Here is a 12,848-nt window from a genome sequence, read left to right as displayed (position 1 = left end):
TCCATATAGTTCAGTTTATTTATTTATATAACACATTTAAAAACAACCCCAGTTGGCCAAAGTGCTGTACAGACATTAGAAACAATTTGCAACAAAAAAAGAGGCACATAGTGTCACATTTACATGGTAACACGGAAGAATGAATAAAATACAATATATCACCTGAAATACTAAAATGTAATAAATAAATAAAAAAGGATCAAACAAGAAATAAAAACAACCAAGATATCCTGCCTAACTGGATTTGAACGCCAGGGAGTAAAAATTTGTTTTTAGCCTAGATTTAAATTGGCTCAGAGACCGAGAGGACCTAATAGATAGTGCAAGGTCGTTCCACAGTCTGGTCCCTGCCACTGAGAAGGCTCTATCTCCTCTGGTTTTTAGCCTAGTTTTTGGGACAGCCAGAAGGAGCTGCTCTGAAGACCTCAGAGTCCATCTGGGACAATAATGCTGCAGCAGCTCAATAAGATAGGGCGGGGCTTCTTGGTGTAAGCATTTAAAAACAACAAGTACAATTTTAAAATGAACTCTAAAAGTAACTTGGAGCCAATAAAGGGAAGCCAGTACAGGGGTAATGTGCTCATGGGTTTTGGTTAAAAAATGAACAGCAAGTTCTGCAAGTTCTGCAAGCGCTGCAGCCGCTGGAGAGAGCCCTGATCCAGGTCTTAAAGGCCTACTGAAACCCACTACTACCGACCACGCAGTCTTATAGTTTATATATAAATGATGAAATCTTAACATTGCAACACATGCCAATACGGCCGGGTTAACTTATAAAGTGCAATTTTAAATTTCCCGCGAAACTTCCGGTTGAAAACGTCTATGTATGATGACGTATGCGCGTGACGTCAATCGTTGAAACGGAAGTATTCGGACACATTGTATCCAATACAAAAAGCAAGGTTCAAGGTTCAAGGTTCAACTTTATTGTCCCCGCGGGGAAATTTGTCTTGGGCACAGTGCATCATTGCTTTCTTAACATACACAAAAACAACAGAACAAAAACACAAGCGCAGACACAACTACAACCAGACAACTAACATTTAAACATCAGAACATGGAGCTTGATAGACATAGATGGCACTTTGATGTAGGCATAAAATCTACAGTATGGAGATAAAGATAAAGTGCCAGTGTACATTGCACTAGAGCTCATAGATAAAGTGCTTTGTGCTAAAGTGCTTAGTTCTAAAGTGCTATGTGCTAAAAAAGTGCTAACCTATGTATTAACATTCTATTGCACCTTGTTGGTCAGCTTAATGGAGGCTGGGACAAATGATAATTTAAGGCGGTTCGATTTGCATAGTGGGACCCGGAGTCTTCTCCCTGATGGCAGGGTTCTATATTCAGGGAAGAGCGGGTGTTGGGAGTTGGAAATAATTTTCTTAGCTTTTTTCCTAACTGCCTGCTCATAGATGCTCTGTATAGGCTCATATTCTTTCCTCCCTACGATTTTCATTGCCGTTTTATGCATGCCGGCCAGTTTGCTTTTTAGCTTAACGGTTAGGTTGCCAAACCATGAGGTGATCCCGTATCTAATGATGCTCTCTACAATGGCACGGTAGAAAATCATCATGATGTGGGTGCTTACGCCGTACAATCTTAATCTTCGCAAAAAATATAGCCTCTGTTGCAGTCTATTGCACAGTTTGTCAATATGTGTCTTCCAGCAGAGAAGATTATCAATATGAATCCCTAAATATTTATATGAGGATACCTGGGTGATTTCCTGATTTTTGATGACCACTGGCTTATGGTCAGTCACTTTCCTCGGATCCAAAACCATTTCCTGTGTCTTGGTCACATTTAAAATAAGATAGTTGGTATCACACCACCTAATAAATAGGTCTATCTCGTCTTGGTACACAGAGGGGTCCGTATCCTTGTGTAGAAGGCTTAGGAGCACGGTATCGTCCGCAAATTTCACCATATAATTGTTAGGGTGCACAGTCCTACAATCATTGGTGTACAATGTAAACAGTGTTGGTGATACAACACAACCCTGTGGGACGCCTGTGTTGCAGTGTTTGGTGTCTGACAGTGTTCTGTTGACCTTCACTTGCTGTGTTCTGTTTGTTAAAAAAGAGTGGAACCATTTGATCAAGGTGGAGTTTACACCCATGTCTTTGAGCTTCTCCAAGAGTATGTGAATTTGCACTGTATTAAAAGCTGAGCTAAAATCAACAAATAAAATTCTAGCATAAGCTTTTGTGTTCTCAAGGTGCTTGGAGATAAAGTGCAAGGTGCAAAGGATTGCATCATCAGTACTGCATTCCTGCTTGTACGCAAACTGGTACACATCTAACTTTGGCTTGACATCCTTCATGAGCAGTGACACAACAAATTTTTCAAAACATTTCATAACAATCGAAGTGAGAGCTACGGGACGAAAGTCGTTGTTTACTGTGACACCGGGCTTTTTAGGCACTGGAGTTATAATTGACTTCTTCCACAGAGCTGGAACAGTGTGAGTGTTAAGTGACTGTTGGAATATTGGACACCATGCTGTAGTTAGTTCCTCTGCACAGCTTTTGAGCAAAAAAGCTGGGAGGCCGTCAGGGCCTGCGGCCTTGCCTGTACGTACTCTACTAAAGAGACGGCGAATGCTGGTCGGGTCGACTTCCAGGCAGCAGGTGTCATCAGTGTCTGGCAGGGACTGCAAAACACTGTCACACTCCTGAGAGAAGTTTTGATGGTCGAATCTCAAATAAAAGTCATTTAGCTCATTTGATTTTTGCTGCTCATCCAGGGTGATGATTTGTTTCTTTGCAGGGTTCATATTAGTGACTGATTTCATTGTGTCCCAAAGTTTTTTTGTATTTGACATTTGGAGATGATGTTCCATTGTTTGCCTATGTTGTTCTCTTGCATTAGTGAGAAGTTGTTTGAGTTCTTTTTGGACAACTGACAGTCCTGCTCTGTCTTTACTTCTAAAGGCCTGCTTTTTCCTATTTATGCAGTCTTTTATTTCTTTTGTTACATAGGGTTTGTTATTGGGATATACTACAATGTTTTTCTTGGGTACCACATTGCCAACACAAAACTCAATGTAGTCCGTTATAGTTACTGTAGCCTCATCTAGTCCTAGTGCATGGAACAGGGACCAGTCTGTGCACATGAAACACCCCTTCAGTGTCTCAATAGCATCGTCTGACCACACATTAATTGTCTTATGCTCAGGTTTAATTGATTTAAAAACAGATTTATATGTGGGTATTAGATGTATGGTGTTGTGATCCGAGTTGGAAAGGGGGGGCTTTGGTTTTGCTGAATATCCCCCCTTTATATTGCCATAGCATTTATCTAGAATCTTGTCATTTCTTGTGTCACATTTTACAAATTGTTCAAAGCCCGGCAAGGCAGTCTCCAGTTTACAATGGTTAAAGTCACCCAAAAAGAAAACAGGAGCTCCGGGTGTGCGCTGCAGCTGTTCATGTGCGCACTCTGCTATGCTCGCAGCAGCTCTGCCTGCATTGCCGCTGGGTGAGATGAAAAGCTCGGTTTTCATCTCAAAATTCCACAGTATTCTGGACATCTGTGTTGGTGAATCTTTTGCAATTTGTTTAATGAACAATGGAGACTGCAAAGAAGAAAGCTGTAGGTGGGATCGGTGTATTAGCGGATGGCTGCAGCAACACAACCAGGAGGACTTTGACTTGGATAGCAGACGTGCTATCCGACGCTAGCCGCCGACCGCATTGATGATCGGGTGAAGTCCTTCGTCGCTCCGTCGATCGCTGGAACGCAGGTGAAGACGGGTGTTGATGAGCAGATGAGGGCTGGCTGGCGTAGGTGGATAGCTAATGTTTTTAGCATAGCTCTGTGAGGTCCCGTTGCTAAGTTAGCTTCAATGGCGTCGTTAGCAACAGCATTGTTAAGCTTCACCAGGCTGGAAAGCATTAACCGTGTAGTTACAGGTCCATGGTTTAATAGTATTGTTGATTTTCTGTCTATCCTTCCAGTCAGGGGTTTATTTCTTTTGTTTCTATCTGCAGTTAAGCCCGATGCTATCACGTTAGCTCCGTAGCTAAAGTGCTTCGCCGATGTATTGTCGTGGAGATAAAAGTCACTGTGAATGTCCATTTCGCGTTCTCGACTCTCATTTTCAAGAGGATATAGTATCCGAGGTGGTTTAAAATACAAATGCGTGATCCACAATAGAAAAAGGAGAGAGTGTGGAATCCAATGAGCCAGCTTGTACCTAAGTTACGGTCAGAGCGAAAGAAGATGCGTCCTGCACTGCACTCTAGTCCTTCACTCTTACGTTCCTCATCCACGAATCTTTCATCCTGGCTCAAATTAATGGGGTAATCGTCGCTTTCTCGGTCCGAATTGCCCTCGCTGCTGGTGTAAACAATGGGGAAATGTGAGGAGCCTTTCAACCTGTGACGTCACGCTACTTCCGGTACAGGCCAAAAGTTGCGAAATTTATCGTCGATGTTCTCTACTAAATCCTTTCAGCAAAAATATGGCAATATCGCGAAATGATCAAGTATGACACATAGAATAGATCTGCTATCCCCGTTTAAATAAAAAAAATCATTTCAGTAGGCCTTTAATTACAGTAATCAGGCCTGACGTCACAAATGGGATAGCACTTTCAAAGTCAGCCTGTGGAAGATACTGTTTTATTTTTGCAAGGAGTCTTAGCTGAAAGAAGCTAGATTTAATGACAGAGCTAATTTGTTTGTCCAGCTTAAGCAAGCTGTCAAAAGTGACTCCAAAGCTCCTTGCTGATGTGTGGCAATATGAGAACAGAGGACTAATACCACTTTCATGACCCTGCAGCAGGTTTGTTTGACCAAAAACGACCATTTCTGTGTTTTGTGTAAGTATACAAATTTGGCTCCCAACCATTCTTTTACTTTTACATACAACACTTTTATTGAAGGGCGGTATAGCTCGGTTGGTAGAGCGGCTGTGCCAGCAACTTGAGGGTTCCAGGTTCGATCCCCGCTTCTGACATGCTAGTTACTACCGTTGTGACCTTGGGCAAGACACTTTACCCACCTGCTCCCAGTGCCACCCACACTGGTTTAAATGTAACTTAGATATTGGGTTTAACTATGTAAAAGTGCTTTGAATCACTAGAGAAAAGCGCTCTATAAATATAATTCACATAATTCACAGAGTAGTCATGGCAACCTGGGTATTGCTTACTGTTATAGGCAGATATATTTGAATATATATTTGAAAAGAGACATTGTGCTTTTTAAAAACTGCACCCAGGGGAAGCATGTATAAAGAAAAGAGGACAGGTGCTAAAATTGAACATTGGGGTACACCATACTTAACTCCATATAAGTCTATATCGGCAAAAATGGTCGACTGTTTTTCTCCACACAAAATTTGAGACCTGAAGGGATCATTTCTATTAAAGATTGTTTTAAATATGTCGATAGTCATCTGTCAATTTCCTCATTATCGTCAAGCGGCGTTCAGCATTAAACACAGTGACTTCCTGTTCAATGCAAAATGAGATTCAAAACAGTGATTTCCTGTTCAGTCAGTGTAAAATAAGCTTAAAAATAAAAGCATGGCAGTATTAACCTAGATTTGTTTAGACTGACTAGACTTTTAGAACGATTTGTGCATGCACTAAAGCTTTATTGTAATTGTAGTCAAGACATAATGGAATTACCACAGCAGCTCTGTTGCACAAGAGTAAAGAATATTGTAATGTCACAACTTAGCCTTTTATTAGCGTTTAAAACCCCCCCTATATATCTTACACTGCAGTGCTTCTCCATTAGAGCACTATTGAGAACTTAATAATATTTATTTATTTGTCTGTACAACACATATATATATTTTTCTAACATGAATACTAGAGTGTAGAGAATGATACACAACACTCCTGTCGCTACAATGTCATATTAAATCTTTAAACCAGTTGAATCACATGAATTTAGATGACTCGTGATTAATCGCAGATTACCAATCTCTTGAATAATTTATATTCACCTAAAAAAAGAGCCCAATATTATGACAAAAATGCATTTGTCAGAATGCCATACAGGAACATTTGTTTATGTTTTACTCATTTATTTATCATTCATTTTAGTCATTTATTTACTCCAAACTTGGTAACAGTTTAATCAGAAGTACCATCAGGGTGTATTTTGAAGCGAAGTGAGCACATCAATCTGAGTATCTTCACACCCTTTGCACTGATATATGACTGTACTCGTGTCGCGGGTAACATAACGGCGCATGTGTGGTCAAAATAAACTGTGTAATATATATCTGCATTTTACATGATTAATGTAATATTTTTTGTGCTTAATCACACTTTGACACCCACCTTTAAACAGAGGAATAGATATGCAGAAAATGGAGCAAAACCATGTCAACAATCTACCAAAGTTTAAACCATCATTAATTATCACACATTCTCCTTATGTTTCAATGTACATGAGCAGGCAATACTTTCGGTTTCAGTTTCAGCTATGTCGATCAGTCGGTCGATCGGTCGGCGTTGAAATAAGTGAGTTCCAATGTATGTTGCTATCACCCGGAAAAAGGGAAGAGAACATCTCCCACCATCTTTGAATTTTGTCACCAGAACAAAGTGCCTATTCAGTGAGCTGCAAAGCCTCATTGTAGCCGTGGCCTTTATAGTCGGACGCTACAACAATTAAAGCATCTCCCCAAAGTACTTGGCTGGCCTCCAGCACTGTCACGATGTGCTGGACGCCACAAACAGGCCCACAGTCAAGGCCTCTGCAGCAAAGTGCAGTGTGGGCACAATGCGACAAAAGGCTCTTTGACACACAAATGAAAATATGAGCAATTGCCCTTTGTCATGACCCCGGGTTGCCTAACGACCACGGACATGCTTCAAAACATGATTAGTTATATAACTCTGACAGCTAAACAAATGTCCAATAGGCATGTCTTTGATTTTTTTTTTTGTTACCTCTGGATAAACTTCTTAAATCGGGGGTCCAGAATTACATTTACTCATACAGCCATATTTTTTTCAGCAGACAGTAAGGCTGCCACCAACGACTAATTTGATAATCGATTAGTCATCGACTATCTTAAAGATGAGTCGGCTAGTTGTATTATTAAGCGTATTCAGTTGATCTAATTTAACCATTGGCTTTTAAATTCAGCTTCAGCTGCGTGTTCTAACTAACAATAAAGATGACTACTTCTTACAGAAATATTATTTGGAGTGTAACTGAGCTGCCTATTAGGCTTTTACCAAAATTATAATTATATTAAACTTTTGTCCAAACAAAAACATGTGAACAAATGGACAGTCCAAATAGCAGCAATAACAACAAACAAAACAACATTGAAGCCATCTAGCTTCCTCCAAAATAACATTTTGTGATGATGATGTGTTAGCCGCGCAAAGGTATCTAGACAACGTTTAGCTCTACACAGTGGTGTGCCGTCAGGGCCAGCAAGGCCTTCTCTGCTGGCCTAACATAACCAGAAATTATGATCATAATTAAAGATACAAGTATTATTTTATTTACTTTCCCTAAATATCTAACATTATTCATATTCTCTTCATGTCATATTATGCTCCTTCCAGCGCTGTTGTTTTTAGGTTACAGAGTTTTTATCCAATCAGAATTCAGCTAGCTTATGTTGCCATGCTGTACCAAATATGCCCAGAGCCTTCAGAATCAACAATGTGGGCGTCTGTGCACTGTCAGTGAACGGACACAAACATTTGACAGACAGTTGCGATAGCCAATCAGATCACGAGTTGTTGTTAGTAAGGCCTTCTAGCTGGCCTAAGGCGGATATATATTGTTATGTTATGAGCTAGCTAACATAAGAACTCCATTACCCAGCATGCCACAGTAGTGAAGAGCATGCGCAGTAGCCCAGTTTAGGTTGTTGAATGGAGACATGCCGGCAGCTGGATGTTAATGATGAGCACGCTGTGGAGTAATATTTAAGAACTCTGCCAACACGCCTATTCTGCATCTTTTATGATTAGACAAGACAACACATATATTTGCAAGGCCATTTTCAAGAAGGATATTTAAAAATAAACTACATCTTGTGAGACCATGTTGGCCAACCCTGGAAGCTAGCTCAGCTGTCGATGAAATGTGAGTCCAAATATTTTATTTCTTAATTTTTTCACGTTTAATATGTTTTTTGCAATTTTAATTTTGACAGTACCACATAAGATATGTTTGAATTGCTGATGCGGGTTTATTGATTTTTAAATGCGCCAGAAAATAACCCATTTTGTACAATGCCCAGTAGTGCGTAAATGTGTTTCTGTATAGTATTTCTCCAGCAATGGTCATGTGGTGACATAAATGATGGTATTTTTAGAGGTAATCATTGAAGTTGGACATCGCTGAAGGCCTAGGTGGGAAACACACGGCCGCCACTGGCTCTACACTTAAAGCTATTTTTCTCAGAACTCTGTCTCTGTTCTTAGAGAGCTAGCTAACAAGCTAACTAGAGTATCTTACAGCTGTCCGACAAGCCTTCACATTAAATGCTCCCGCATCTCAGACGTACTGCCCTGAAAAGTAAGATCCACTTTGCAAATTGAGCAAGTTATTCTTGTTTTTGATGCGTTTAGAGTGAAATGTTCGCATATTGTCAATGTTTTCGCTTGGGGTGGTTTAAAGTGGCGGCAGTCATTTTTCTCTTCCTGTTCCTGGAAGCGCTTGCCACGTTTACCACATTCACCTACTGATTAGGCAGCATCAGGAGCAACTGGGGGTTCAGTATCTTGCTCAGGGATATTTCAACATGGTCACAGGGAAACTAAGGGTTGGAACTCACAACCATCAGGTTGGGGGCCAACCACTCTACCACCTGAGCCATGCTGCCCAAAATGACATGTTATTGTTCACCCTGACTGGGATCTGAACACAGGTTCAGAAAGCAAGCGTCATTACTCAATTAGGGCCCTATAGCCAGACCACATACTGTGTGTAGGGCCTCGTGATCCATAGGGGGCACGTTTTGGATGAATAAGCGCTTGCAAAACGCCATATAATGAACAACTTGGCTTTTCAACAGAAGTATTCCTAACCGCTTCCGGCACCATCACTGTCAGGAATTGGTCTCGTGTTCTGGTCCTGGAGGTAGATGATTTAGAAAGGTTTATGCATTTATGTTTTAATGATGTTAAAACAATTTATTTTCCATTAATTTGGTTTAGTTCAAAACATGTATCAAATTACATTCAAATTTGATTAAAAAAGTATAAAAAAATGCACATAAAAAAAAAGTGTAAGACAAATTGTGTAAATAACATTCTGCTTATTGGACCTCAGTTTATCCTTGGGTGCATAGGCCATTAAATACCATAAAACGGTATTGTTTCTTTATTTGGGTGACGTTTGACAGGCCACCTATTGAGGACCCCTGTCTAAATTAATGTAACATTTCCATTCGCCATACAGATTTTACTGTGCTGTTTTTTGTTTGTTTTGCTACTACAGTATTATAGGGGCAGTATGGCGTAGTGGGTAGAGCGGCTGTGCCAGAAACCTGAGGGTTACAGGTTCGCTCCTCGCCTCTTGACATCCAAATCGCTGCCGTTGTGTCCTTGGGCAGGACACTTCACCCTTGCCCCCGGTGCCGCTCAGACTGGTGAATGAATGATGAATGAATGATAGGTGGTGGTCGGAGGGGCCGTACGCGCAAACTGGCAGCCTCACTTCTGTCAGTCTGCCCCAGGGCAGCTGTGGCTGCAAATGTAGGTGTGAATGAATGATGGGTTCCCACTTCTCTGTGAGCCCTTTGAGTTTCTAATAATAGAAAAGTGCGATATAAAATCTAATCCATTTTTATTATTATTATTATTACATTCCACCAAACTTGTTTTTTAAAGGGGAACTGCACTTAATTTTGTGGAATTTTGCCTATAATTCACAATCCCTATGAGCGACAAGAACACTTGTGTATTTTATTTAAAGCATTCTAACTCCTAAATAAATGTACACAAAAGTCTGCTTACAATGGAGTCAATGGAAGCCATGACGTCATGTTGCAGCCATAAAACCAAATAAATAACAATCCAAAAAGCACGAACAATAATCCATTTACATTTTGTGACCTATTAACCAAGTATTAGCAATATTGTTATTATAAGCGCTAATGTTAAGGTCCTACATTTAGCGGAGCATTGATCAGAGAGAGGCAACTTCCTTCTGCTGCTGTATTGACATCATTAGCTGGTGAGCTGCTTTCTCACCTCGGAGCTTGTGAAAGTTAATTCTACATCATAAATCATGCCTCCCACTTGGATAGTAAAATGATGTGGACAGCCCGGAGTCATGGATGGTCCTGGTCAGGCCGTGCCCACCCATAAAGATAGGAGTGCTCGCCCTGGGCTGGAAACTGTATATTTTATTTGTTTTTTTTGTTTTTTTACATCGGAGCAGGTAAAAATAAGACGATATTTAATGAAAACAAAGGCACGTTGACTAAAGACGACAACACAATTAACTGAAAATGTAGTTGAATATTAAAAAAAAGCCGAAAATTATGAAAGAAACAAAATCCAATCATATTTAATTTTGTCTTGTCGATGGGTGGGACAAGTTCGGAGTTTATCCAATGACAGTTCTATAACGGGGTACGTTAAAAGAGGGTGGGGCTTAGTTATGAAGGACAGACAATGAAATGCTTTTTCTTTTCCGGCTAGGAAGTCAGTAGTCACCACCAAAAACAAAAACAAAATGTGTGGCTTTAACATGGTTCCAAATTGTAATATGTGTACGACAGGGAAAAAGGGAATATTTTTACTCCTAGGATGCCATCCGCAGGCGAGTCATCGATCGTGACATCACAACTGTAAATTAAATCTATTATTCCTGCCGCCACGTGAGCACGCATCGCTTGCTAAACCTTCACAGCTGGGGCTTTGTCTGTCCACAATTGATTAGTACACGTAAGACAAACATTCATAATCATGGTTATTGTAACAATATGTGTTTGAAATTATTTAAGCCATTATCGTGTCCGAAAAATGAAAGAGTTGGCCATTTTTATGGTATTATTGAGAATGCAAAGAACGGTTGTTGATCCGATGTTGATGTGCTAAACCTATTTCTTGCTTACAAGTTACATAATATATTAACTGCTATATGTTCGTGCACATAATAAATAAATAAAGTGTTTAGATGTATTCATTAAATCAATGTATTTTTGGTTGCCAAAAGGTGATTTAACGTAATACTTTGATATTAACACATCTCATCTGTGCATAAATTATTAGATTATCCTTAAAAGGGTTTAATATATGATAATAAAGTACATACTGTATTGTTTTCGGGTTAAAGTACCCTTTAAAAAGCTGAAATCAACCCCAAACGACAACTTATGGTGGCCAAAAGGGATATAAAGTAAAGTTTTGATATTGACAAGTATCATCTGTACATCTCCTAAGGTTAGTCTAGTAATTTATGCACAGATGAGACGTGTCAATATAAATAAATTAATTTGAATCCCTTTTTGGAAGGAAATAATTCAGTGATTTAACCACTTTATGAATATTTATTACGTGCTTGAACAAAGAACAGTAAATATTGTGTGTAGCTTTTAAACAAGAAAGAGGTTTTTTGCACATCAACATGGGATCAACAATCTCATTAACACCATAAAAATGGCCAACTCTTTCATTTTTCAGACACAATTAAGGCCTAAATAATTTCAAACACATATCGTTACAATGACCACGTATATAATTGTAATAATTGTAATCAGTTGTGGACAGATGGAATCCCAGCAGTGCAGCTTTGGCAAGCGTGCAAGCTCACGCGGTGGGCATCAATTTTTGGCAAGGCCCCCCCTGAAAAAATTGAATGCCCCGCTTAAATGTTTTTTTGCAGACAGGTCTTTGTGGACATACACTGTGAAGTTGGTACATGTTGACAACCAATTTAGACCCGGAAATGGTGAAAAAGACCAAAAAACGCTTTGTTTCACCCCCGTCCTTTGCGATGATTATGATTGATTGTTCATCTAAATGCGAATAATCAACATCTTGACAATCATTGGTACTTTAACTTTAACTTAACTAACAGTCGGAATTCCAATGAAAGCAGACATTGTACAGTAAGTGATGTTTATGTTTGTTGGCTCTCATGTCCGCATTGAGCAATAATCAGTGATGTTGTCCAAAGATAAAGCGAACGTTGTGATGTGTTTATGAAATTGACGTGCCGCTGTATGCTTAAAATGAGCAAACTACATCAATATTACATGTTATTATGAATGCGCATGTTACTACATTACACATACTTTCAGCAAATATAGAAAATCTTGATGGAAGTGTCCGGATGATTTTTAAAAAACTTTATAGGCAGAATGGAGCGACTATAGGCTTTATTGTAAGCAGACTTTTGATCGCATTTATTTTCCAGTTAGAAAGCATAAAAAAAGAAAAACATATGTGTTCTTGTCTTACATAAAGATTGTGAAAGATAGGAACAATTCCACAATTCCAAAAAAAAGTGCCGCTGCGTCATTCGCTCAGGCTTACTTGATGATGTGATGATGCTTGGCCCGGCGCTGCCTTCATCATCTAAGTGCACCAGGGTGGCCTTCAGAGTCACCACTCCTTTCCCTTTGCACACCTTGCTGGGGTCCAGGCCTGGAAGCATTCAAACAAACATCCTCATACAGGGCTTGTACTAAAAAAAATTATTCTTTTGTTTCCTCACGTCTCAAAAATAGAACACCAAAACCAGGTCATTTAGTTCATTTCCTGTCATGTAAAGCAAATTGCCAAGATCACTTGAAGGAAGTAGAGCACAGAGCAGGTTAGATTCCACATCCTTCTACGTTTTCCCTAGTGGGTATGAGGTGTCCCACAGTTGTAGGCAATGCAAGTTTAATGATGAGAA

The 12,848-nt window shown here is 39.7% G+C and overlaps 1 protein-coding gene across 5 annotated transcripts in view; it reads right to left on the bottom strand.

Moving 5' to 3' along the window:
* LOC133657403 (sorbin and SH3 domain-containing protein 1) overlaps positions 1-12,848 on the bottom strand; it is a 140,528-nt gene that overhangs the window by 71,837 nt on the left and 55,843 nt on the right. For all 5 annotated transcript variants that reach the window (XM_062058696.1, XM_062058692.1, XM_062058694.1 and 2 more), the window contains exon 4: positions 12,485-12,595. In XM_062058696.1, coding sequence (XP_061914680.1) covers positions 12,485-12,595 — 111 coding nt within the window. The remainder of the gene's footprint in view (positions 1-12,484; positions 12,596-12,848) is intronic.

Source organism: Entelurus aequoreus, linkage group LG09 (assembly GCF_033978785.1).
Source record: "Entelurus aequoreus isolate RoL-2023_Sb linkage group LG09, RoL_Eaeq_v1.1, whole genome shotgun sequence".
NCBI lineage: Eukaryota > Metazoa > Chordata > Actinopteri > Syngnathiformes > Syngnathidae > Entelurus > Entelurus aequoreus.
The sequence above is the reverse complement of the archived record's forward strand: the minus strand, read 5'-3'. Positions and strand labels throughout refer to the sequence as shown.